The sequence below is a fragment of the Nerophis ophidion genome, linkage group LG16 (genome assembly GCF_033978795.1).
Source record: "Nerophis ophidion isolate RoL-2023_Sa linkage group LG16, RoL_Noph_v1.0, whole genome shotgun sequence".
Classification (NCBI taxonomy): domain Eukaryota; kingdom Metazoa; phylum Chordata; class Actinopteri; order Syngnathiformes; family Syngnathidae; genus Nerophis; species Nerophis ophidion.
The window spans coordinates 17,903,593-17,928,816 of record NC_084626.1 but is presented as its reverse complement, the minus strand read 5'-3'; the positions used below and the strand labels follow the sequence as shown (position 1 = coordinate 17,928,816).

At 40.7% G+C, this 25,224-nt stretch overlaps 1 protein-coding gene across 1 annotated transcript; it reads left to right on the top strand.

Moving 5' to 3' along the window:
* The first annotated feature begins 3,496 nt into the window (after positions 1–3,496).
* Positions 3,497–20,110, top strand: LOC133535037 (potassium voltage-gated channel subfamily S member 1-like). Its single transcript, XM_061874442.1, has 9 exons — positions 3,497–3,671; positions 8,618–8,794; positions 12,522–12,655; positions 12,722–12,886; positions 12,949–13,120; positions 13,255–13,338; positions 17,136–17,297; positions 17,362–17,445; positions 19,950–20,110. Exons 2-9 carry the CDS (start codon positions 8,624–8,626, stop codon positions 20,082–20,084), a joined length of 1,107 nt encoding a protein of 368 aa, XP_061730426.1. The 5' UTR covers positions 3,497–3,671; positions 8,618–8,623; the 3' UTR covers positions 20,085–20,110.
* The last annotated feature ends 5,114 nt before the right edge of the window (positions 20,111–25,224 follow it).

Below are 25,224 nucleotides of genomic sequence, written 5' to 3'. Positions count from 1 at the left end.
AAAAAAAGTTTCTCATTTTGAACATCAAATATGTTGTCTTTATAGCATATTCAACTGAATATGGGTTGAAAAGGATGTGCAAATAATTGTATTCCGTTTATATTGACATCTAACACAATTTCCCAACTCATATGGAAACAGGGTTTGTACAAGTTGTATACACATGAAAGTAACATGATGAAATATTAATAAAAAACAATCTACCTAATATGATCAAATATGCCATGCGATGAGGTGGCGACTTCTCCAGGGTGTACGCCGCCTTCCGCCTGCTCCAGCGACCCCCCGCGACCCCAAAAGAGACAAGCGGTAGAAAAATGGATGGATGGATGATCAAATATTTTAAATAAATCAACACGATGAAGTAATAAGACATCTAATAACATGAGAAAATATTTGTAATAAAACATCACATTAACATTAGAGATTTCCCAGAATATCAGCCTGCCGATAAATGCTTTAAAATGTGATATAGGAAATTATCTGTATCGGTTTCAAAATGTAAAATTAATGACTTTTTAGAACGTCGTTGTACAGAGCGGTACATATCCGGTAAAACGCGGATATAAACCCAGTCAGCAGCCCCTCCCCTCTCCCCTGTCCCCACACACAACACAGGAGTTGACGACTGCAGCATGAGAGGTTTACTGGCGACGCTTGATGACCTCATCAAACCGCCGCGAGCACAGCATAACAACAACAAGAGTGTGTTGTTGCCGGTGCTGTAGCCGTGACTAACAAGCGAGCTCGTTGGTGACTGACTAACAACACCATGTCTATGGTTTGGGATTATTTAACAGTGTCTCTGACGGATAAAAAACTGGCAATTTGCAATGACTGCAGAAAATGTTGGTTATGCGAGGAAGAACCAAGACGTCTTCCTTTAATACGAGCAATTAGATCTCCCACCTCTTCAAGAATCATAAGGAGATACACGGTGAATACTAGCGGAAGATGGATGAAAAGAAAACACAGAAAAAAAAGTAGTATCACACAGTTGTCACTTAAAGACTCCGCCAAGAAAAAACAAAAATACAACAAAAACCACCCCGGGGCGAAAGCTCACGTTGTGTTCAGGGACAACGCATGATGGTGGAGTTTAGTGTGGCTAGTCTTCCCTGCATGGTGCAGCTTGGAGTGAACGGAGATGCCCTGTCTCAGCGCAGCATTTCAGAAGCTCTGGCTGACTGCTAGGCCACTTCAAGCACTCACCAATAGCTTGCAGCACACTTGTGTTACTCATACGAATACGTTAGAGCAGGGCAGATTGAGCCCAGTTTATAATTTCCTGTTATACAGTATGCCAGAAAGTCTTGCACTAAATGAGGACTATGTTATTGTTTACTTTATTACTCTAGTGTATTCTGGACTGAAGCTGTGTGCCTTTTTGTAGCTGTTGTTTTGAGGCATGTTTAAAAAAAAAAAAGAATAATGCAATTTCTTAGCCTTAGACTTTGTGAAAGTCAAAGTATAGTATTTCCCGTAGTTGTAGTGGGTATGAGGATTATCTCAAGGAGAGCATATCCCAAATTCCAAGCTGCTGTTTTGAGGCATGTTAAAAAAATTATGCACTTTGTGACTTCAATAAAAAATATGGCAGTGCCGTGTTGGCACTTTTTCTCTATAATTTGAGTTGAAATTGTTCTCTTATTTTGGAAAACCTTGTTACATTGTTTCATGCATCCAGCAGGGCATCACAAAAAATTAGGCATAGTAATGTGTTAATTCCACGACCGTATTCATTGGTATCAGTTGATATCGGAATCGATAATTAAGAGTTGGACAATATGGGAATATCGGATATCGGCAAAAAAGACATTATCGGAGACCTCTAACTATTATGATCAATTATTTGTAATAAAACATCACATTAACATGATCAAATATTTGTAATAAAACATCACATTAACATGATCATAACATGATCATTTTTATTTAATTTTTGAAATGATAATAACATTTTTGAATTGATAATAAAAGGCCTAATTAACATGACAATATATTTACGTTAAAACCGTTTAGTACATATAATTAATATCAAATATTATCTAATTAAAATGTCAAAATATTTATAATAAAACGACAAATCAACATGAGTAAGACATATCGTAACACCAAATGATATTCATTTGATGTGTGTTAGAAATACTTGATCATGTTGATTTGATGTGTAAAATATGTTTTATATTACATTATTGCTAATTATGTGTGTAATACAATATTTAATAATATTAAATTGTTACAGGGATGGGCTTCACGGTGGCAGAGGGGTTAGTGCGTCTGCCTCACAATACGAAGGTCCTGCAGTCCTGGGTTCAAATCCAGGCTTGGGATCTTTCTGTGTGGAGTTTGCATGTCCTCCTCGTGAATGCGTGGGTTCCCTCCGGGTACTCCGGCTTCCTCCCACTTCCAAAGACATGCACCTGGGGATAGGTTGATTGGCAACACTAAATTGGCCCTAGTGTGTGAATGTGAGTGTGAATGTTGTCTTTCTATCTGTGTTGGCCCTGTGATGAGGTGGCGACTTGTCCAGGGTGTACCCCGCCTTCCGCCCGATTGTAGCTGAGATAGGCGCCAGCGCCGCCCGCGACCCCAAAAGGGAATAAGCGGTAGAAAATGGATGGATGGATGTTACAGGGATGTTTGTAAAACTTTACAAAGCTCTATAGTTATAATTTTGTCTTGTTATGTTGATGCCTAAAAAAAATAATTTGATGTTTTATATATATATATATATATATATATATATATATATATATATATATATTTATATATATATATATATATATATATATATATATATATATAAAACATATTTTACACATCAAATCAACATGATCAAGTATTTCTAACAAACATCAAATTAATATGATTTGGTGTTACGATATGTCTTACTCATGTTAATTTGTCGTTTTATTATAAATATTTTGACATTTTAATTAGATAATATTTCATGTTAATTATATGTACAAAACGGTTTTATGTAAATATATTGTCATGCTAATTAGGTATTTTGTTATAATTTCAAAAATCAAATAAAAACAAAAAATAAAACTATTTTTGTATGGTTGAGGGGTTCCATACAACAAGTCAAAGTTCAAACAACGTCCACACTGTTTTTGCAGGAGCGAACATTGACCAGTAGATGGCGACGTACGCACAATGATAATAATGACAACGCAGCATTGTTTTATACCCTCACGTTGTCATGATTATTTGACGTCATTAAATTATTTTTATTTCAGCGAATATTTGTTTAATTAATGTGTTAAATGTAATATTAATAACACCAATAACCAACTAAAAAATTATAATATTATATTTCAATAATAAAACGTGCCCGGATGTGTAGTATTATGAGATCAGAATGTTAACTTATTTTAAATTGAATGTACTCAAATTGCGCTTTGAGTACCTTGAAGGTAGAAAAGCGCTATACAAGTACAACCCATTTAATGTCGCTTGGTCACGTGGGGACTCGGCTCGTTTCCGGAGAGTGACGAATGCAGCCGAAGATGATCAGCCAGGCCGAACACGGACGCCGTGCACAGTCGTGGCGAGGGCGCGGACCTAAACACTCCAAAGACACTTTCTTCAAGGGTATGGACATAGAAGACTTACCTAATGAGCTGTCTGTGACGTCACAGGATGCTGCAGGACATTTGCAAAAGGTGAGCCAAAATTAAGTATTTAGTCATTCTTATGATGACGTCAGATGTTGTCGCAACCTGCAATAACAAAAGTGAAAAACTTGGAGCATTACGTCGCTGTGACGTCACCAGGATCTACATGATGATTGAGCCTGGAATGTCTGTTTGCATGTTCGCTCTTTTTTTATGAATGTAATGACTCAGAATGTAAAAAAAATGAACAAAAGTGGAATAAACTGATGAATCTATAAAGGTCATACGACGCTCTAATTATAAGAATGATGACATTTCATTTTCAGTCACTTCCAACATACTGTTCTGTCACTTATGTGACATCATCACTAAACTGCAACAAAAAAACTACTTCTTGTTTGGATAGAACGCTCATTTTTGTTGTCTTGTTAAAGTCGTTTTTGACGGTTTTTAGAGAGTGCTACTTTCTCTTTGGGCCCCATGGAGGCGTGGCACTGGCCTGGAGCGTGTTTCTTTGCAATGAGATGCAGATGGAAATCAGCCTTTGGCTAATCTGTTACACTTATTTTTTGTATGTTCATTAATGTGCTTTGTATCATGTCAAAAAGTTAGAAAAAATCTAACAAATGGCAACTCTTTACCATGAATAGATTAACGTGGACCCCGACTTAAACAAGTTGAAAAACTTATTCGGGTCTTACCATTTAGTGGTCAATTGTACGGAATATGTACTGTACTGTGCAATCTACTAATAAAAGTATCAATCAATCAATCAATCAAAACTTCCTATGAGGAGTTGTATTATATTTGCCAACACTCCCGATTTTCCAGGCAGACTCCCAAATTTCAGTGCCTCTCCCGAGGCAACCATTCTCCAGAATTTCTCCCGATTTCCACCCGGACAACAATATTGGGGGCGTGCCTTAAAGGCACTGCCTTTGGCGTCCTCTACAACCTGTCACCACGTTCACTTTTCCTACATACAAACAGCGTGCCAGCCTAGTCACATTATATATGCGGCTTGAATGCAAGGCATACTTGGTCAACAGCCATACAGGTAACACTGGGGGTCGCCGTACAAACAACTTTATCACAGTTACAAATACGCACCACACTGTGAACCCACACCAAACAAAAACAACAAACACATTTTGGGTAAACATCCGCACTGTAACACAACACAAACACAACAGAACAAATAACTAGAACCCCTTGCAGCACTAACTCTTCCTGGACGCTACAATATAGACCCCTGCTACCACCAAACCCCGCCCCCCCCCAACCCTGACCACCTCAAACCCCTCCCCCATATCCCAAATTTGGAGGTCTCAAGGTTGGCAAGTATGGTTTTATTGGGGTTAGGGTTAGGGTGTTATAAACCAGCTTATTGGTATGTCTTGTGAGACAGGGGAAAGTTAAGTCAGAGAAATTGCAGTCGTTTATAAATTATTCAATGTTTCTCCACGACCCGGTAGCAAATGCGTCACGGACTGGTACCGGTCCCCAGACTGGTGGTTGGGGACCGCTGGGTTAGAGAACACTACATCCTGCCTAAAAAAGAATACCGTATTTCCTTGAATTGCCGCAGGGCATATACAGTAGTATGCGCCTGCCTTGAATTACTGCCGGGTCAAACTGACTTCGCAAAATAATTAGCGCATTCTTAGTATTACCGCCTGGTCAAACTTGTGACGTCACGAGTGACACTTCCCCTGTCATCATTTTCAAAATGGAAGAGGCTGATTTCAATACCGGTAATTTGAAATCGCATAAAGGGAAGAAGATTAAGAGCTATTCAGTAGGATTTAAGGTCCAAGCTTACATCACACTCAAATTTTTACTGCATGCCTTTGGTAAGTGCCGGAGTGAGAAGAGGTTTTAAAATAATTAGCGCATGCTTACTTTTACCGCATGCCTTTGGTAAGCGCAGGAGTGAGAAGAGGTTTTAGATTAATTAGCGCCCCGGCGGCAATTCAAGGAAATACGGTACTACTTTTTGCTTGGAACGAGGGCCATTTCCTGTTCGGAAGATGCTAATTCTTGTTTGGGAAGGATGCCACTTCCTGTTTATAAAGAATGTTCATTCCAATTTGGAAATAACACTGTATTTCACTATTTTCGGTTTAAAAAGAATGCTACTCTATATTGACAAGACTGCCACAAACTGTTTGTAAAAATGCAAATTCCTTTTTGAAAAATGCTTCTTGTTCGGAAAGAGTGCCACTTCCTGTATGTAAAGAATCCCTAATCTTGTTTGATAGAACACTACTTCCTGTTTGTAAACTACAATACTGCCTGTTTAAAAATGCCTCTTCTGTTCTGTAAAGAATGCTAATTCCTGTTTGGAAAAAACATTACTTCCTCTCTTTCATGTTTGGAAAGAACGGTTCGGAAAATGCTACAAGTTCAGAAAGAACCACACTTCCTGTTTGTAAGGAATGCTAACACTGTTAAGAAAGACAACTACTTTTCATTTGAAAAGATTGCTTATACCGCTACTTCCTGTTGAGATAAACTTGAATGAAAAAAAGGCTACATCCGCTACTTCCTGTCGGAAAAAAAAACTACCTCAGCTACTTGCTGTTTCCAAAGAACAGCATTGCCTGTTTGTTATAAATATAAAGTCCTGTTTGGAATGAAAACTACTTTTAATTTGGAAAGATTACCAATACCTCTATTTCCTGTTAGGAAAAATATGATTAAAAAATGGCTACTTGTACTACTCCATGTTTGAAAAGAATACTCGATCCGTCCATCCATCAATTTTCTACCGCTTGTCCCATTCGGGGTCGCTGGAGCCAATACTGCCTCTGCTAATTTATTTAGAAGGATCAACACTTCCTGTTTGTCAGGGATGCTACGTCTCGTTTGGAAAGAAAAATAAATTTTATTTGGAACGATTGCTAATGCTAATTATCTCCCGGAAAAGGGTGGAGTGTCATCTCCGGGTTGGGGAGGAGACCCTGCCCCAAGTGGAGGAGTTCAAGTACCTAGGAGTCTTGTTCACGAGTGGAGGAAGAGTGGATCGTGAGATCGACAGGCGGATCGGTGCGGCGTCTTCAGTAACGCGGACGTTGTACCGATCTGTTGTGGTGAAGAAGGAGCTGAGCCGGAAGGCAAAGCTCTCAATTTACCGGTCGATCTACGTTCCCATCCTCACCTAAGGTCATGAGCTTTGGGTCATGACCGAAAGGATAAGATCACGGGTACAAGCGGCCGAAATGAGTTTCCTCCGCCGTGTGGCGGGGCTCTCCCTTAGAGATAGGGTGAGAAGCTCTGCCATCCGAGAGGAACTCAAAGTAAAGCCGCTGCTCCTCCACATCGAGAGGAGCCAGATGAGGTGGTTCGGGCATCTGGTCAGGATGCCACCCGAACGCCTCCCGAGGGAGGTGTTTAGGGCACGTCCAACCGGTAGGAGGCCTCGGGGAAGACCCAGGACACGTTGGGAAGACTATGTCTCCCGGCTGGCCTGGGAACGCCTCGGGATCCCCCGGGAAGAGCTAGACGAAGTGGCTGGGGAGAGGGAAGTCTGTGTTTCCCTGCTTAGGCTGCTGCCCCCGCGACCCGACCTCGGATAAGCGGAAGAAGATGGATGGATGGATGGATTGCTAATGCGTTAAATGAGTTATACTTGTATAGCTCTTTTCTACCTTTTTAAGGACCTCAAAGCGCTTTGACACTATTTCCACATTCACCCATTCACACACACATTCACACACTGATGGCGGGAGCTGCCATGCAAGGTGCTAACCAGGTCCCATCAGGAGCAAGGGTGAAGTGTCTTACTCAAGGACACAACGGATGTGACTAGGATGGTAGAAGGTGGGGATTGAACCAGGAACCCTCAGGTTGTTGGCACAGCCACTTTCTCCCACGCTGTCCCCATACCTCTACTTCCTGTATGGAAAGCCATGAGAATTCCCCTACTTTCTGTTTGAAAAGAACAGTAATTCCTATAAGTGGGGAATGTGGGAGGCCCCCACAGTGTATATGTTTCTTTTACTTTTTATTCATAGCTGTATGTAGAAGTTGCTGGTTGCATCAGCTCCGTTACTTTAATGTCTTTAATGTACTTTGTGGTCTTTGATGTTTAATGTTTCCCTCTTACAGGCATGTAAGAGGGATGTTTACTATGGCTATGAGTTTTTTTTTCCCCTTGGCCTCAGTCTGGACCCCCTCTCCAGGGCCCAGGCTTAGACCGATTTTTTTTATTTGATTTTAATCTTCTATTTTTTTCTCCCATTCCCCCCCACTTGTTTACCTGTATCTCACCTTTTTTTTAAGGGGCGCTGGAAGCCGGCAGACCCGTCAGCCATCCTGTTCTGTCTCCCTGTAATGTTTGTCTGATCTTGAATGGGATTGTGCTGAACATTTTAATTTTCCTGAAGGAACTCTCCTGACGGAATGAATAAAGTACTATCTAATCTAATCTAATGTGAATTTCCGTTTGGATGGATGGCAAATTCCTGCGATGAGGTTACGACTTGTCCAGGGTGTACCCCGCCTACCGCCCGAATGCAGCTGAGAAAGGCTCCAGCGACCCCCCGCGACCCCAAAAGGGACAATGGGTAGAAAATTGTTGGATGGATGGATAGATAGATGGCAAATTCCTGTTTAAAAAGAAAACTACTTTTTATTTAGAAAGAATTCTGATACTGTTACTTTCTGTTTGGAAAAACATGGTACTCCATCTACTTCCTCTTTGAAAAAAGTTACTTATGCTACTTCTTCTTGAAAATAATACTGCTTCTGCTACTTCCTTTTTGGAAAGAATAGCACTTTTTGTTCGTACAAACTGTCCGTAAAACTTCCTAAAATTTCTTGTTTGAAAAGAATGCTACATCCACTACTTACTGTTTGGAAGGAAGCATTTCTTACGCTACCTCTTGTTTGGAAATCTGTATTGCGTTTGGTATTTATGTTGTTGTTTGCTTTGCTGTGTGCTACTTCCTGTCAGAGAAGTGGAAACAAGTCAACTTCTTTGTGTTTGCCAGTGAAGCATGGTGACAGAGCGTAGGTCCTTCCGGGCCCAGCGGGACTCGGACGAGGTTGTCGTGCACGTGAACGTGGGCGGGCTGAGGCGTAACGTCTGCTGCAGCGCTCTGAAGAACTTTCCGGACACCAGACTAGGAAAACTTCTAGAATGTGACTCGGAAGAGGACATCCTGCAGGTTAGTGGGAAGTACGGTTGCCGACCGAAGAAACTGTAAAACGGAATTGTCGCGTGAATAGAAACCAAAGTATGCGTTCTGTATTGAGCTGTCAAAGAATGCAATTTATCTCGTATTCCATTTGTAAGTGGCCAACAGCGCAGATTATTTATTGCCACCTTTCCCAACTTCTTTGTCATGTGTTGCTGGCATCAAATTCAAAAGTTAATGATTATTTGCAAAAAAAAAAATGTTTATCAGTTTAAAAATCAAATATGTTGTCTTTGTAGCATATTCAACTGAATATGGGTTGAAAATGATTTGCAAATCATTGTATTCTGTTTATATTTACATCTAACACAATTTCCCAATTGTAATGGACACGGGGTTTGTAATAATAAAACATTTAATTTGTTATTTAGTCACGTTTGGGACAGGTGTGCTGCTGGTGTGGCCACAGTCTGCACAACTGATGTTGCTCACATGTGCTCCACTGAAAGATCAAGGAGTTTTTGCATATGCTCACACACATGACAAATTAGAGGGATCATTGCCTAGGAATGAAGCACCATCACATTAATGCAGAAAAATTAAATGCAAAAATGCAAATGCACTAATGCAAAAATTCAAAGCCTTATGTAGGTGTTATAATGAAGGCAATACATGATGTTTATATTAGCTATAACAGCCTACTATCAGAATGACTATGTGTCGCAGGCCGAAGCAAATCTTTGTTGACAGAAATGTTGAAATGTAATGTTTACTCTACACATTTTTACAACATTAGAAACCCTTAGTAAATCAGAGGCTCTTCAGAAGGTGAGACACAGTAACTCATGGAAATTACTGGCTTTTAATGGTCAAAGGTATAGATGTGTGTGTCCAAGTTAAAGGAAACGGCAGGCTGTCTTCTTTCAATAGACCTAGTACAATCTTTGGCAAGCTAGGTAATATTTGCTGTGGTCTGGAAGAACATTGCACAAACAACTATCTGATATGCAGCCAAATTACATACAGATAATGTGTCATGAGACACGCAAAACTAAATTATATACAAAGACGACAAAAGTAAAAGGATATTAAATGAGCCCCAATATACCTACAAATGAGGCATAATGATGCAATATGTACATGCAGCTAGCCTAAATAGCATGTTAACATTGATTATTTTGCAGTCATGCACTGACCAAATATGCCTGATGAGCACTCCAACAAGTCAAAAACATCAACAAAGCTCACCTTTGTGCATTCACGCACAGTATAAAACATTTGTTGGACAAATTGAGACGAAGGAGTGGAAGATTTTACATTTTTTCCCCAATCTTTTTCTATCTTCAATCCTTTTTAAAAAATGCTCCAGGGAGCCACTTGGGCGGCACTAAAGAGCAGCATGTGGCTCGAGAGCTGCGGGTTGCCGACTGCCACAGTAGTGTAATGCTCAGCATGCTAGCCCAGTCAATGACACATCGACATACAGTACAGGCTAACGAGGGAAATATATGCACTTAAGCCTGTATGTCGATGTGTCATCCAACAGACAGGAGAAAGTATATTTTCGACAAATAAAACCTATGAGGATATGGGTAGTGTCAGTGCCTATTTCGTTGTCAATATGCCGATAAGCTGAGGAAATGCGTTCCAACATTAGCACAGCAAATTGCGGTTTCCGGTACTGTATATGCATCAAACACATCTGGGGTGGTATTTGCTGGCACAATATAATGCATTACATGTAATGATTTTCTACTCTGTGTATTGACATGGTCGTAGGCTGTATGATTTATGCGTAACGTGGGTTGGATCATAGAAACGCACTCTGCACTGAAAGATGGTGATGTGCGTACATGGAAGAGAATGTAGTGCGTCAGGTTGGATGCAACATGGTGTTATGCTGAACGAAATGTGACGGTAATTGTAGTTTTGGCCTTGACTTGCCATCAAAGTAGGCCTGTTCGATATATAATTTATTATTATATATAACTATTTTGATGAGAGATGTGCGGGGCTACCAATATTATCGACAGATAAATGCTTTAAAATGTAATATCGGAAATTTTCCGTATCGGTTTCAAAGAGTAAAATTTAAGACTTTTTAAAACGCCGCTGTACGCAGTGGTACAAGGACGTAGGGAGAAATACAGAGCGCCAATAAACCTTAAAGACACTGCCTCTGCGTGCCGGCCCAATCACATAATACCTACGGCTTTTCACACACACAAGTGAATGTAACGCATACTTGGTCAACCGCCAAGTTGGTCGTATAAACAACTTTAACAGTTTTACAAATATGTGCCACACTGTGAACCCACACCAAACAAGAATAATAAACACGTTTCAGGAGAACATCCGCATCGTAACACAACAGAACAAATACCCAGAACTCCTTGCAGGACTAACTCTTCCGGGACGCTACAATATACACCCCACCCCCCTCCCGCTAACAGCGCCCACCTCAACCTAAACATAAAAATAGCAATGAACAAATTCAGAACCAGGAATATTTCTTAAGCAACTAAAACAATAATATATATTAAATAATATATATATTTGGTTTTACACTGTATTGAATAAAAAATTTAAAATTAATTTTACCTTTGCAACTTCATTATACAATTGGCTAAGTTTTATATTAAAAAATGTAAGTTTCTCAACGAGTTGAGTTTATACCAAAAAGTTCTATTTTGGTTTCATCTGACCACATGACATTCTCCCAATCCTCTGCTGTATCATCCATGTATCCATTTTGGTATAAACTCAACTCCTCGTGTTTGGAGGAAGAAAAATAATGAGTTGCATCCCAAGAACACCACACCTACTGTGAAGCATGGGGGTGGAAACATCATGTTTTGGGGCTGTTTTTCTGCTAAGGGGACAGGACGACTGATCCGTGTTAAGGAAAGAATGAATGGGGCCATGTATCGTGAGATTTTGAGCCAAAACCTCCTTCCATCAGTGAGAGTTTTGAATGGTTGACCAAATACTTATTTTCCACCATAATTTAAAAATAAATTCTTTAAAATTCCTACAAAGTGAATTCCTGTTTTTTGTTTTTTTCACATTCTGTCTCTCACAGTTGAAGTGTAGCTTCGGCTACACTCTCCCACGGCGTGGCGCAGTGGGAGAGTGGCCGTGCGCAACCCAAGGGTCACTGGTTCAAATCCCACCTAATACCAACCTCGTCACGTCCGTTGTGTCCTGAGCAAGACACTTCACCCTTGCTCCTGATGGGTGCTGGTTGGCGCCTTGCATGGCAGCTCCCTCCATCAGTGTGTGAATGGGTAAATGTGGAAGTAGTGTCAAAGCGCTTTGAGTACCTTGAAGGTAGAAAAGCGCTATACAAGTACAACCCATTTATTTATTTATTTATAGCTATGATGAAAATTACAGACCTCTATCATCATTTTAAGTGGGAGACCTTGCACAATTGGTGGCTCACTAAATACTTTTTTGCACCGCTGTAGGTTGATTGGCAACATTAAATCGGCTCTAGTGTGTGAATGTGAGTGTGAATGTTGTCTACCTGTCTATGTTGGCTGGCCCTGCGATGAGGTGGCGACTTGTCCAGGGTGTACACTGCCTTCTGCCTGATTGTAGCTGAGATAGGCGCCAGCGCCCCCCGCAGCCCCGAAGGGAATAATCGGTAGAAAATAGATGGATGGATGCCCTGCAAGGTGTCCCTTATTTTTTCAGGGAGTTGGCAACCGTAGTGGGGAGGCGGCACGCGTGTGACCTCTTGCTCCCCCTGCAGGTGTGTGACGACTACGATGGGCAGCAGAAGGAATTTTACTTTGACAGGAATCCCGGTTTGTTCCCATACGTGCTCCACTTCTACCAGACGGGAAAACTTCACATCATGGAGGATTTGTGCGTCTTCTCCTTCAGGTGATGCAAACTGTTGCCATGGTTTCACGACAAATGGCAGGTCAACATGACATATGTCGTGTTCAGTCAGGAGATGGAGTACTGGGGAATCAGCGAGTTCTTCCTGGACAGCTGTTGCAGCTTCCGTTTCCACGACCGCAAGCTGGAGAGCAGCCGCCATCGCAGCTGGGACGACGACAGCGACGTCAGCAGCATTGACACCTTGCCGGATGAGATTTCCGACCTAAAAAAGTGCGGTGGGGAGGAGGCGGGCGCAGCGGCCTGGTGGTTGACGCCTGCGTCTTGTCTCTCAGGGACATGCAGCACTTCCAGAAGGTGCGATGCGGGAACGTGCGCAGGTGCTTGTGGCTCACGCTGGAAAACCCAGGATACTCGGTTCCGAGCAAGCTCTTCAGTTTGCTCTCCATCAGCGTGGTGCTAACGTCCATCACCATCATGTGCATCAACAGCATTCCAGAATATCAGGTTTGACACAAACTGGTGGTTGTGTCTTTTGTTGTCATTTTACACTTCAAACAGGAAGTTTCTAGTAGTCCAACAGGTGGAGATATTTGCATCAGAGTGGTGCTTCTCAATCTCCGACTATCTTTGTGTTGCAGACGTTTGACTCTGAAGGGAAGCTGACGGACGATCCCACGATGCACGCGCTGGAGCTGTTGTGCACGTCCTGGTTCACCATGGAGGTGACTACCGTGTGCGCGTCAGTGGCGGGCCGAGCGTTTCTTACCTAGGCCTTCAGTGATGTCCTATTTAGTCCAACTGCGCCTCTCAAAATACCGTAATTCATATCACCACATGGACATGGCTGGAGATACTATACAGAAACGCACATGCAGGCTACTGGGCATTGAACCCTCTCAACAGTCTACAAAATGATCTATTTTTTGGCGCATTGAACATTCAATACACCCGCTTCAGCAATTAAAACATATCTTAGTCAGCCACCGATTGTGCAAGTTCTCCCACTCAAATATATGACAGAGGACTGTAATTTTCATCATAGGTACACTTCAACTGTGAGAGACAGAATGTGAAAAAAAATCCAGGAATTCACATTGTAGGAATTTTAAAGAATTTATTTGTAAATTATGGTGGAAGGAGGTTTTGGCTCAAAATCTCATGATACATGGCCCCATTCATTCTTTCCTTAACACGGATCAATCGTCCTGTCCCCTTAGCAGAAAAACAGCCCCAAAGCATGATGTTTCCACCCTCATGCTTCACATTAGGTGTGGTGTTCTTGGGATGCAACTCAGTATTCTTCTCCCTCCAAACACGACGAGTTGAGTTTATACCAAAAAGTTCTATTTTGGTTTCTTCATCTGACCACATGACATTCTCCCAATCCTCTGCTGTATCATCCATGTATCCATTTTGGTATAAACTCAACTCCTCGTGTTTGGAAGAAGAAGAATACTGAGTTGCATCCCAAGAACACCATAACAACTGTGAATTATGGGGGTCGAAAAATCATGCTTTGGGGCTGTTTTTTTGCTAAGGGGACAGGACGATTGATCCTTGTTAAGGAAAGAATGAATGGGGCCATGTATCGTGAGATTTTGAGCCAAAACCTCCTTCCATCAGTGAGAGCTTTGAATGGCTGACCAAATACTTATTTTCCACCAAATTTTACAAATAAATTCTTTAAAATTCCTACAATGTGAATTCCTACTATTTTTTCACATTCTGTCTCTCACAGTTGAAGTGTACCTATGATGAAAAGTACAGACCTCTGTCATCATTTTAAGTGGGAGAACTTGCACAATCGGTGGCTGACTAAATACTTTTTTGCCCCACTGTATGTGGTACTGTCAAAATTAAAAGAATTATACAAAACAAATTAAATATTAATGTTAAAATACCACTGATAGTCACACACACACTAGGTGTGGTAAAATGTGTCCTCTGCATTTGACCCATCCGCTTGTTCCACCCCCTGGGAGGTGAGGGAAGCAGTGAGCAGCAGTGGTGGTCACGCCCGGGAATACTTTTTGGTGATTTAACCCCCAATTCCAACCCCTGATGCTGAGTGCTAAGCAGGGAGGTGATGGGTCCTAATTGTATAGTCTTTGCATTGCAAAAACTGAAATCTAAGTAAGATAAAATATCTCAAATAAGGGTGATATTGGCTTATTTTCTGTCTGATACAATAATTCTTCTCACTAAGCAGATTTTATGTTAGAGTGTTTTACTTGTTTTAAGGGTTTTGGTCCTAAATTATCTCAGTAAGATATTACAGCTTGTCGCTGAGATTTTATGACCTATATTGAGTAAAACATGCTTGAAACTAGAATATCAACTGTTGCAAAGCTGTGTCATCAACACTCACAAGTATAAAACTACTTTTTTAAAGAAATATTTTTTTTATTTCAAGCATGTAAAAAAAAATTCATGACTTTGACACAATTGTGTCTCATAATAAAACAGATGATAGCGAATTGAACTTTGCTGTTTTATTTTCAATGAAACAATAGAAAATACGTACTCATATAGTAGTACAGTTGTTATTAAAGGGAATATACTTATTTTAAGGTATTTTGGGTTAATTGAGGTTAGCTAATTTTACTTGTTTTGGAAAGTCTTGACAAGCCAAATTTTCTTGATCTATTGGCAGATAATTTTACTTAGTTCAAATAAAATAGCCCTCATTTTTGTATTTTTTTTTCTTGTTTTTGATCACTTGACTTTTTGCAGTGTGGTATGACTTGGCCGGGGTTTGAACTCACGACCTACAGGTTTCAGGGCGGACACTCTAACCACGAGGCCACTGAGAAAAAAATAAAGAAATAAAATATTTAAACTCTCAATTTGTAGCACCCATTCAACGCCGTACAGTGGGGCAAAAAAGTATTTTGTCAGCCAACGATTGCGCAAGTTCTCCCACTTAAAATGATGACAGAGGTCTGTAATTGTCATCATAGATACACTTCAACTGTGAGAGACAGAATGTGAAAAAAAAATCCAGGAATTCACATTGTAGGAATTTTAAAGAATTTATTTGTAAATTATGGTGGAAAATAAGTATTTGGTCAACCATTCAAAGCTCTCACTGATGGAAGGAGGTTTTGGCTCAAAATCTCACGATACATGGCCCCATTCATTCTTTCCTTAACACGGATCAATCGTCCTGTCCCCTTAGCAGAAAAACAACCCCAAAGCATGATGTTTCCACCCCCATGCTTCACAGTAGGTATGGTGTTCTTGGGATGCAACTCAGTATTCTTCTTCATCCAAACACGACGAGTTGAGTTTATACCAAAATGGATACATGGATGATACAGCAGAGGATTGGGAGAATGTCATGTGGTCAGATGAAACCAAAATAGAACTTTTTGGTATAAACTCAACTCGTCGTGTTTGGAGGAAGAAGACTACTGAGTTGCATCCCAAGAACACCATACCTACTGTGAAGCATGGGGGTGGAAACATCGCGCTTTGGGGCTGTTTTTCTGCAAAAGGGACAGGACGATTGATCCGTGTTAAGGAAAGAATGAATGGGGCCATGTATCCTGAGATTTCGAGCCAAAACCTCCTTCCATCAGTGAGAGCTTTGAATGGTTGACCAAATACTTATTTTCCACCATAATTTACAAATAAATTCTTTAAAATTCCTACAATGTGAATTCCTGGATTTTTTTTCACATTCTGTCTCTCACAGTTGAAGTGTACCTATGATGAAAATTACAGACCTCTGTCATCATTTTAAGTGTGAGAACTTGCACAATCGGTGGCTGACTAAATACTTTTTTGCCCCACTGTATAAGCCAAAGGTACCGTCATAGTCGTTTGATTCATGTGAAACTGTCGAGCAAACCATTTCGCGGCCGGTGTTGTGCCAAAATGTGACTATCTGCCAAGAATGGATTTCCTTTGCGGGAGCGAGCACCGCTCGCTAAACCTGCATTGCTTGGCTTCATCTGTCCAAAGTGGATTAGTAATAGTAAGACAAACACTTAATCTTCATGGTTATTGTACGGGTGAGTTTTATGTGGCTTGTATGGTTCCAGTGCAACTTCCTGTTTTTGCAACTTGTGATTGGATACTCACTTGGGACTCACAAGTGAGTATCCAATCACAGCGTGAGGCCATTTAGAAGGCCTTGTTGACAACAACTCGTGATCTGATTGGCTGTCGCAATTGTCTATCAACTCTATGTGCCCGTGCACTGTCGCCCGCATTGTTGATTCTGAAGGCTCCGGGCAAAATTGGTACAGCATGGCAACATAAGCTCGCTGTATTCTGATTGGATACAAATTCTAACCTAAAAACATTAGCACTGGAAGGAGCATAATTTGACACGAAGAGAATATGGATACTTATAGATATTTAAGGAAAGTAAATAAAAAATTACTTTTATCTTTAATTATGATCATGATTTCCAGTTATGTTAGGCCAGCAGAGAAGGCCTTGCTGGCCCTGACGACACACCACTAGAGGGTGTGTTTGTGCACATGGCAATCTCAACTGTGACGTCACACAGGTGGTGATGCGCCTTCTGCTGGCACCAAACAGGAAGAGGTTCTTCCAACATCCTCTGAACATCATCGACTTGTCGTCCATCTTCCCCGTCTACGTCACGCTGGTCTGCGACGTCGTGCTGGACGCCCAGTCCGAGCTGGGAGACCTGGGACGTGTCATCCAGGTCTGGCCTTGCCTAGAGAACTCCGCCAGGGAGCGCGAGACCTCAAATACATTTTGTCCTCCAGGTCCTCAGGCTGATGAGGATCTTCAGGGTGCTGAAGTTGGCGCGACATTCCACTGGGCTTCGTTCGCTGGGGGCCACACTGCGGGTGAGTCGGCTGCCCGCTTAGCAAAGTCCTGACAGCGACCACGTCTTTGATTGTTGGACTAGAAAAGGTCTGGACAAATTAAGGCCCGGGGGCCACATGCGGCCCGTTACGCTTTTCAATCTGGCCCGCCGGACATTCCCAAATATTTATTTTAGATCTTTAAGATGGAAAGCGTAGCTGCCATTATGATGTGAAGTGATGTTTTCTAACGACTGTAAGTCTTGAACTATACAATGGTTGGAATCTGCACTTTTGGATATAGTAGTTACTATGGTAATGTAATTAGTTGCTATGGTCATCTGATTAGTTACTATGGTAATGTAAGTCACAGAGGCTGAGACGAGGTACCAAGCAGTGTGGGCGGGAAGCGTTTCCACAGACGCATAAGGAGATTTTTACAACAAAGTTCTAAAGCTTAGCAATATATCAAATACATCAGATTGTAGGTGTGTTTATTTTGTACCATTCACGTTCATATTTCACCGTTGGTTGCATTTTTGTTGCGTTTCACTTGATTGTAAAACATGTCGATCAAAAAATGTGATATTCATATTTTGTGAATATTTAGTGTTTTATCCTTCATAGAAAAAAAATAAAATTCCATTACGTTTTTGAAGGCGGTCTGTTATAATGTTTCTAGCAATCAGACATTATTGTGAGGTTTTGTACTAGTGTCCCTAAAAAATAGATGTACCGGCCCCCAGACACATTTTTTTCTCTAAATGTGGCCCCGGAGTCAAAATAATTGCCCAGGTCTGGACTAGAAGAGGGGTCCCCAACGTTTTTGAAACCAAGAGCTACTTCTTGGGTACTGATTAATGCGAAGGGCTACCAGTTTGATACACACTTAAATAAATTGGCAGAAATAGCCAATTTGCTCAATTTACCTTTAATATATATATATATATATATATATATATATAAAATGGGTATTTCTGTCTGTCATTCCGTCGTACATTTTTTTTCCTTTCACGAAAGGTTTTTTGTAGAGAATAAATGTTGAAAAAAACACTTAAATGAACGCTTTAAAAGAGAACACATGAAAAAAATGAAAATTAAATTTTGAAACATAGTTTATCTTCAATTTCTAATCTTTAAAATTCAAAATTCAACCGAAAAAAAATGAAGAGAAAAACTAGCTAATTTGCATCTTTTTAAAAAAATTTAAAAAATTATTCATGGAAAATCATTAGTAATTTTTCCTGATTTAGATACATTTTTGAATTTTGATGACATGTTGTAAATAGGTTAAAATCCAATCTGCACTTTGTTAGAATATATAACAAATTGGACCAAGCTATATTTATAACAAAGACCAATCATTATTTCTTCTAGATTTTCCAGAACAAAAATATTAAAATAAATTCAAAAGACTTTGAAATAAGATTTAAATTTGATTCTACAGATTTCCTAGATTTGGCAATTTTTTTTTTTTAATTTTAATCATAAGTTTGAAGAGATATTTCACAAATATTCGTCGTCGAAAAAACAGAAGCTAAAATGAAGAATTAAATTAAAATGTACTTATTCTTTACAATAAAAAAAAAAAAATACTTGAACATTGATTTAAATTGTCAGGAAAGAAGAGGAAGGAATTTAAAAGGTAAAAAGGTATATGTGTTTAAAAATCCTACAATCATTTTTAAGGTTGTATTTTTTCTCTAAAATTGTCTTTCTGAAAGTTATAAGAAGCAAAGTAAAAAAATTAATTTATTTAAACAAGTGAAGACCAAGTCTTTAAAATATTTTCTTGGATTTTCAAATTCTATTTGAGTTTTGTCTCTCTTAGAATTCAAAATGTCGAGCAAAGTGAGACCAGCTTGCTGGTAAATAAATAAAATACAAAAATAGAGGCAGCTCACAGGTAAGTGCTGCTATTTGGGCTATTTTTAGAACAGGCCAGCGGGCGACTCATCTGGTCCTTACGGGCGACCTGGTGCCTGTGGGCACTGCGTTGGTGACCCCTGCTCTAGAACATACAGCTCTTTAGAGAATATCGAGAGGCGTCCTTCAGTTCAAGTTAAAGTACCAATGAAAGTCACACACACACACACGGTGTGGTGAAATTATCCTCTGCACTGGACCCATCACCCTTGAGGAGAGCAGTGAGCAGCAGCGGTGGCCACGCCCGGTAATCATTTTGGTGATTTAACCCCCAATTCCAACCCTTGATGCTGAGTGCCAAGCAGGGAGGTAATGGGTCCCATTTTTATAGTCTTTGGTATGACTAGGCCGGGGTTTGAACTCAAGACCTACCGATCTCAGGGAGGACTTAACCACAAGGCCACTGAGCCGCCTAGTACTTTCCTGTGCCCCTGAATTTCTTCATAGACAAAAGTGTGGAGGCATTAAGATTGTTCTACATCGGTGTTGACCACCTACCAAAGGTCATGATGCTCATGTTTTGCCCGGTCAGTCCGCTGGTCACACAATGACACGGTTTGCATCACATGATCAGGTAGTCCAGAAATGATGTCGCTAACGAGCTGTCCCCTGTCTTGCAGCACAGTTACCGTGAGGTGGGCATTCTGCTGCTTTACTTGGCTGTGGGAGTGTCCGTCTTCTCTGGAATGGCGTACACCGCCGAGTACGAGGAGGTCAAGCGTCCTTTAGTGTCCTTAAGTGCAGTGATCTGCTGACACATCACATCACACCACTCGCTGCTCTTCCGCCATAGCTCCATCTACTACAAGAATTTCGCCTTTGACGGCGTCTACTTGTCCTTCGTCTTCCTCACCCTCGCCTTCACATACTGCAAGATCATGATGGCGGCGCGCGCCGCCTCCGCCGGCCTGGCGTCCGTCACCAGGGCCCGAAACACCGTGCTGCTCCACGGCCTGCAGGTGGCGCCTTCCTCTTACGTGGATGCTGGTTCTCTCTTTTTAAGCTTCTTCTTCTCCTCGTGTCCTTCAGCTGCTGCTCTGCTTGCTGGCCTTCGTTGTCCCGTCGCTGCAGGCGGCGCTCATCTCGCTCTTCCCGCTTCTCAGCCTGGAGATCCGCTACATCTTTTTCCTGCTGGTCTACATCATCCCTCGCTTCCTCAGCCCCGTCGTCTACGGCTTCAGAGACGAGCTCTTCAGGAAATACTGGACTCGTTACTTAGCCTGTCAGAGCCTCGGAAACGTGCGCGTCAGCGTCGTCGCTTGACGGGAGCCTCGCCTTGACAGGGGGTACTGTCAAGGTCAACTTCAGTGGGTTCATGGAGCTGGGATTTCAAAATAAAAGGTGGGGGGTGAGGGGAGTCCAAAAAAATATTCTCAGTGCCTGTTTTAAAAATTATATAAAAGCTTCAACTTCAAATAATATGTACAATGAAATATTAATAGAACTGTATTAACAAATATTTCGAATAAAATATAAAATCAACGTAACAAAAAAATCCATCCACTTATCTCAGCTACAATCGGGCGGAAGGCGGGATACACCCTGGACAAGTCGCCACCTCATCGCAGGGCCAACACAGATAGACAGACAACATTCACACACTAGGGCCAATTTAGTGTTGCCAATCAATCTATCCCCAGGTGCATATCTTTGGAAGTGGGAGGAAGCCGGAGTACCCGGAGGGAACCCACGCATTCACGGGGAGAACATGGAAACTCCACACAGAAATATCAATAATGAAAAATGTACTTAACATGATGAAATATTTGTAACAAAAGATCAACTGACATGGTCAAAAACTGTATAATACAAACCTGGGTTTCCATATGAGTTAGATGTAAATATAAACGGAATACAATGATTTGCAAATCCTGTTCAACCCATATTCAATTGAATGCACTACAAAGACAAGATATTTGATGTTCAAACTCATAAACTTTATTTTTTTTGCAAATGATAATTAACTTTGAATTTCATTGTTGCAACACCTGCTAAATTAGTTGGGAAAGGGCATGTTCACCACTATGTTACATCACCTTTTGTTTTAACAACATTAAATAAACGTTTGGGAACTGAGGAAACTAATTGTTGAAGCTTTGAAAGTGGAATTATTTTACGTAGAGCTTCAGTTGTTCAACAATCCGGGGTCTCCGCTGTCGTATTTTACACTTCATAATGCGCCACACATTTTTGATGGGAGACAGGTCTGGACTGCAGGCGGGCCAGGAAAGTACCTGCACTCTTTTTTTCACAAAGCCCCGCTGTTGTAACACGTGCTGAATGTGGCTTGACATTGTCTTGCTGAAATAAGCAGGGGCGTCCATGAAAAATATGGCGCTTAGATGACAACATATGTTGTTCCAAAACCTGTATGTACCTTTGAGCATTAATGGTGCCTTCACAGATGTGTAAGTTACCCATGCCTTGGGCACTAATGCACCCCCATACCATCACAGATAAAGGCTTTTGAACTTTGCGTCGATAACAGTCTGGATGGTTCGCTTCCCCTTTGGTTCGGATGACACGATGTTGAAAATTTCCAAAAACAATTTGAAATGGGGACTCGTCGGACCACAGAACACTTTACCACTTTGCATTAGTCCATCTTAGATGATCTCGGGCCCAGAGAAGCCGGCAGCGTTTCGGGATGTTGTTGATAAATGGCTTTCACTTTGCATCGTAGAGCTTTAACTTGCACTTACAGATGTAGCGACGAACTGTATTTAGTGACAGTGGTTTTCAAAAGTGTTCCTGAGCTCATGTGGTGATATCCTTTAGAGGTTGATGTCGGTTTTGAAGGTCACGGTCATTAAATGTTGGTTTACGGCCATGCCGCTTAGGTGGAGTGATTTCTCCAGATTCTCTGAAGCTTTTGATGATATTTTGGACCGTAGATGTTGAAATCTCTAAATGTCTTGCAATTGCACTTTGAGAAACCCATCCATCCATTCCATTTTCTACCGTTTATTCCCCTTGGGGTTGCGGGAGGCGTTGGTGCCTATCTCAGCTACAATCGGGCGGAAGGCGGTGCACACCCTGGACAAGTCGCCATCCCAACTTATTCATCACGTGTTGCTGGCATCCAATTCTAAAGTTAATAATTATTTGGGGAAAAAAAGTTTCTCATTTTGAACATCAAATATGTTGTCTTTATAGCATATTCAACTGAATATGGGTTGAAAAGGATGTGCAAATAATTGTATTCCGTTTATATTGACATCTAACACAATTTCCCAACTCATATGGAAACAGGGTTTGTACAAGTTGTATACACATGAAAGTAACATGATGAAATATTAATAAAAAACAATCTACCTAATATGATCAAATATGCCATGCGATGAGGTGGCGACTTCTCCAGGGTGTACGCCGCCTTCCGCCTGCTCCAGCGACCCCCCGCGACCCCAAAAGAGACAAGCGGTAGAAAAATGGATGGATGGATGATCAAATATTTTAAATAAATCAACACGATGAAGTAATAAGACATCTAATAACATGAGAAAATATTTGTAATAAAACATCACATTAACATTAGAGATTTCCCAGAATATCAGCCTGCCGATAAATGCTTTAAAATGTGATATAGGAAATTATCTGTATCGGTTTCAAAATGTAAAATTAATGACTTTTTAGAACGTCGTTGTACAGAGCGGTACATATCCGGTAAAACGCGGATATAAACCCAGTCAGCAGCCCCTCCCCTCTCCCCTGTCCCCACACACAACACAGGAGTTGACGACTGCAGCATGAGAGGTTTACTGGCGACGCTTGATGACCTCATCAAACCGCCGCGAGCACAGCATAACAACAACAAGAGTGTGTTGTTGCCGGTGCTGTAGCCGTGACTAACAAGCGAGCTCGTTGGTGACTGACTAACAACACCATGTCTATGGTTTGGGATTATTTAACAGTGTCTCTGACGGATAAAAAACTGGCAATTTGCAATGACTGCAGAAAATGTTGGTTATGCGAGGAAGAACCAAGACGTCTTCCTTTAATACGAGCAATTAGATCTCCCACCTCTTCAAGAATCATAAGGAGATACACGGTGAATACTAGCGGAAGATGGATGAAAAGAAAACACAGAAAAAAAAGTAGTATCACACAGTTGTCACTTAAAGACTCCGCCAAGAAAAAACAAAAATACAACAAAAACCACCCCGGGGCGAAAGCTCACGTTGTGTTCAGGGACAACGCATGATGGTGGAGTTTAGTGTGGCTAGTCTTCCCTGCATGGTGCAGCTTGGAGTGAACGGAGATGCCCTGTCTCAGCGCAGCATTTCAGAAGCTCTGGCTGACTGCTAGGCCACTTCAAGCACTCACCAATAGCTTGCAGCACACTTGTGTTACTCATACGAATACGTTAGAGCAGGGCAGATTGAGCCCAGTTTATAATTTCCTGTTATACAGTATGCCAGAAAGTCTTGCACTAAATGAGGACTATGTTATTGTTTACTTTATTACTCTAGTGTATTCTGGACTGAAGCTGTGTGCCTTTTTGTAGCTGTTGTTTTGAGGCATGTTTAAAAAAAAAAAAGAATAATGCAATTTCTTAGCCTTAGACTTTGTGAAAGTCAAAGTATAGTATTTCCCGTAGTTGTAGTGGGTATGAGGATTATCTCAAGGAGAGCATATCCCAAATTCCAAGCTGCTGTTTTGAGGCATGTTAAAAAAATTATGCACTTTGTGACTTCAATAAAAAATATGGCAGTGCCGTGTTGGCACTTTTTCTCTATAATTTGAGTTGAAATTGTTCTCTTATTTTGGAAAACCTTGTTACATTGTTTCATGCATCCAGCAGGGCATCACAAAAAATTAGGCATAGTAATGTGTTAATTCCACGACCGTATTCATTGGTATCAGTTGATATCGGAATCGATAATTAAGAGTTGGACAATATGGGAATATCGGATATCGGCAAAAAAGACATTATCGGAGACCTCTAACTATTATGATCAATTATTTGTAATAAAACATCACATTAACATGATCAAATATTTGTAATAAAACATCACATTAACATGATCATAACATGATCATTTTTATTTAATTTTTGAAATGATAATAACATTTTTGAATTGATAATAAAAGGCCTAATTAACATGACAATATATTTACGTTAAAACCGTTTAGTACATATAATTAATATCAAATATTATCTAATTAAAATGTCAAAATATTTATAATAAAACGACAAATCAACATGAGTAAGACATATCGTAACACCAAATGATATTCATTTGATGTGTGTTAGAAATACTTGATCATGTTGATTTGATGTGTAAAATATGTTTTATATTACATTATTGCTAATTATGTGTGTAATACAATATTTAATAATATTAAATTGTTACAGGGATGGGCTTCACGGTGGCAGAGGGGTTAGTGCGTCTGCCTCACAATACGAAGGTCCTGCAGTCCTGGGTTCAAATCCAGGCTTGGGATCTTTCTGTGTGGAGTTTGCATGTCCTCCTCGTGAATGCGTGGGTTCCCTCCGGGTACTCCGGCTTCCTCCCACTTCCAAAGACATGCACCTGGGGATAGGTTGATTGGCAACACTAAATTGGCCCTAGTGTGTGAATGTGAGTGTGAATGTTGTCTTTCTATCTGTGTTGGCCCTGTGATGAGGTGGCGACTTGTCCAGGGTGTACCCCGCCTTCCGCCCGATTGTAGCTGAGATAGGCGCCAGCGCCGCCCGCGACCCCAAAAGGGAATAAGCGGTAGAAAATGGATGGATGGATGTTACAGGGATGTTTGTAAAACTTTACAAAGCTCTATAGTTATAATTTTGTCTTGTTATGTTGATGCCTAAAAAAAATAATTTGATGTTTTATATATATATATATATATATATATATATATATATATATATATATATTTATATATATATATATA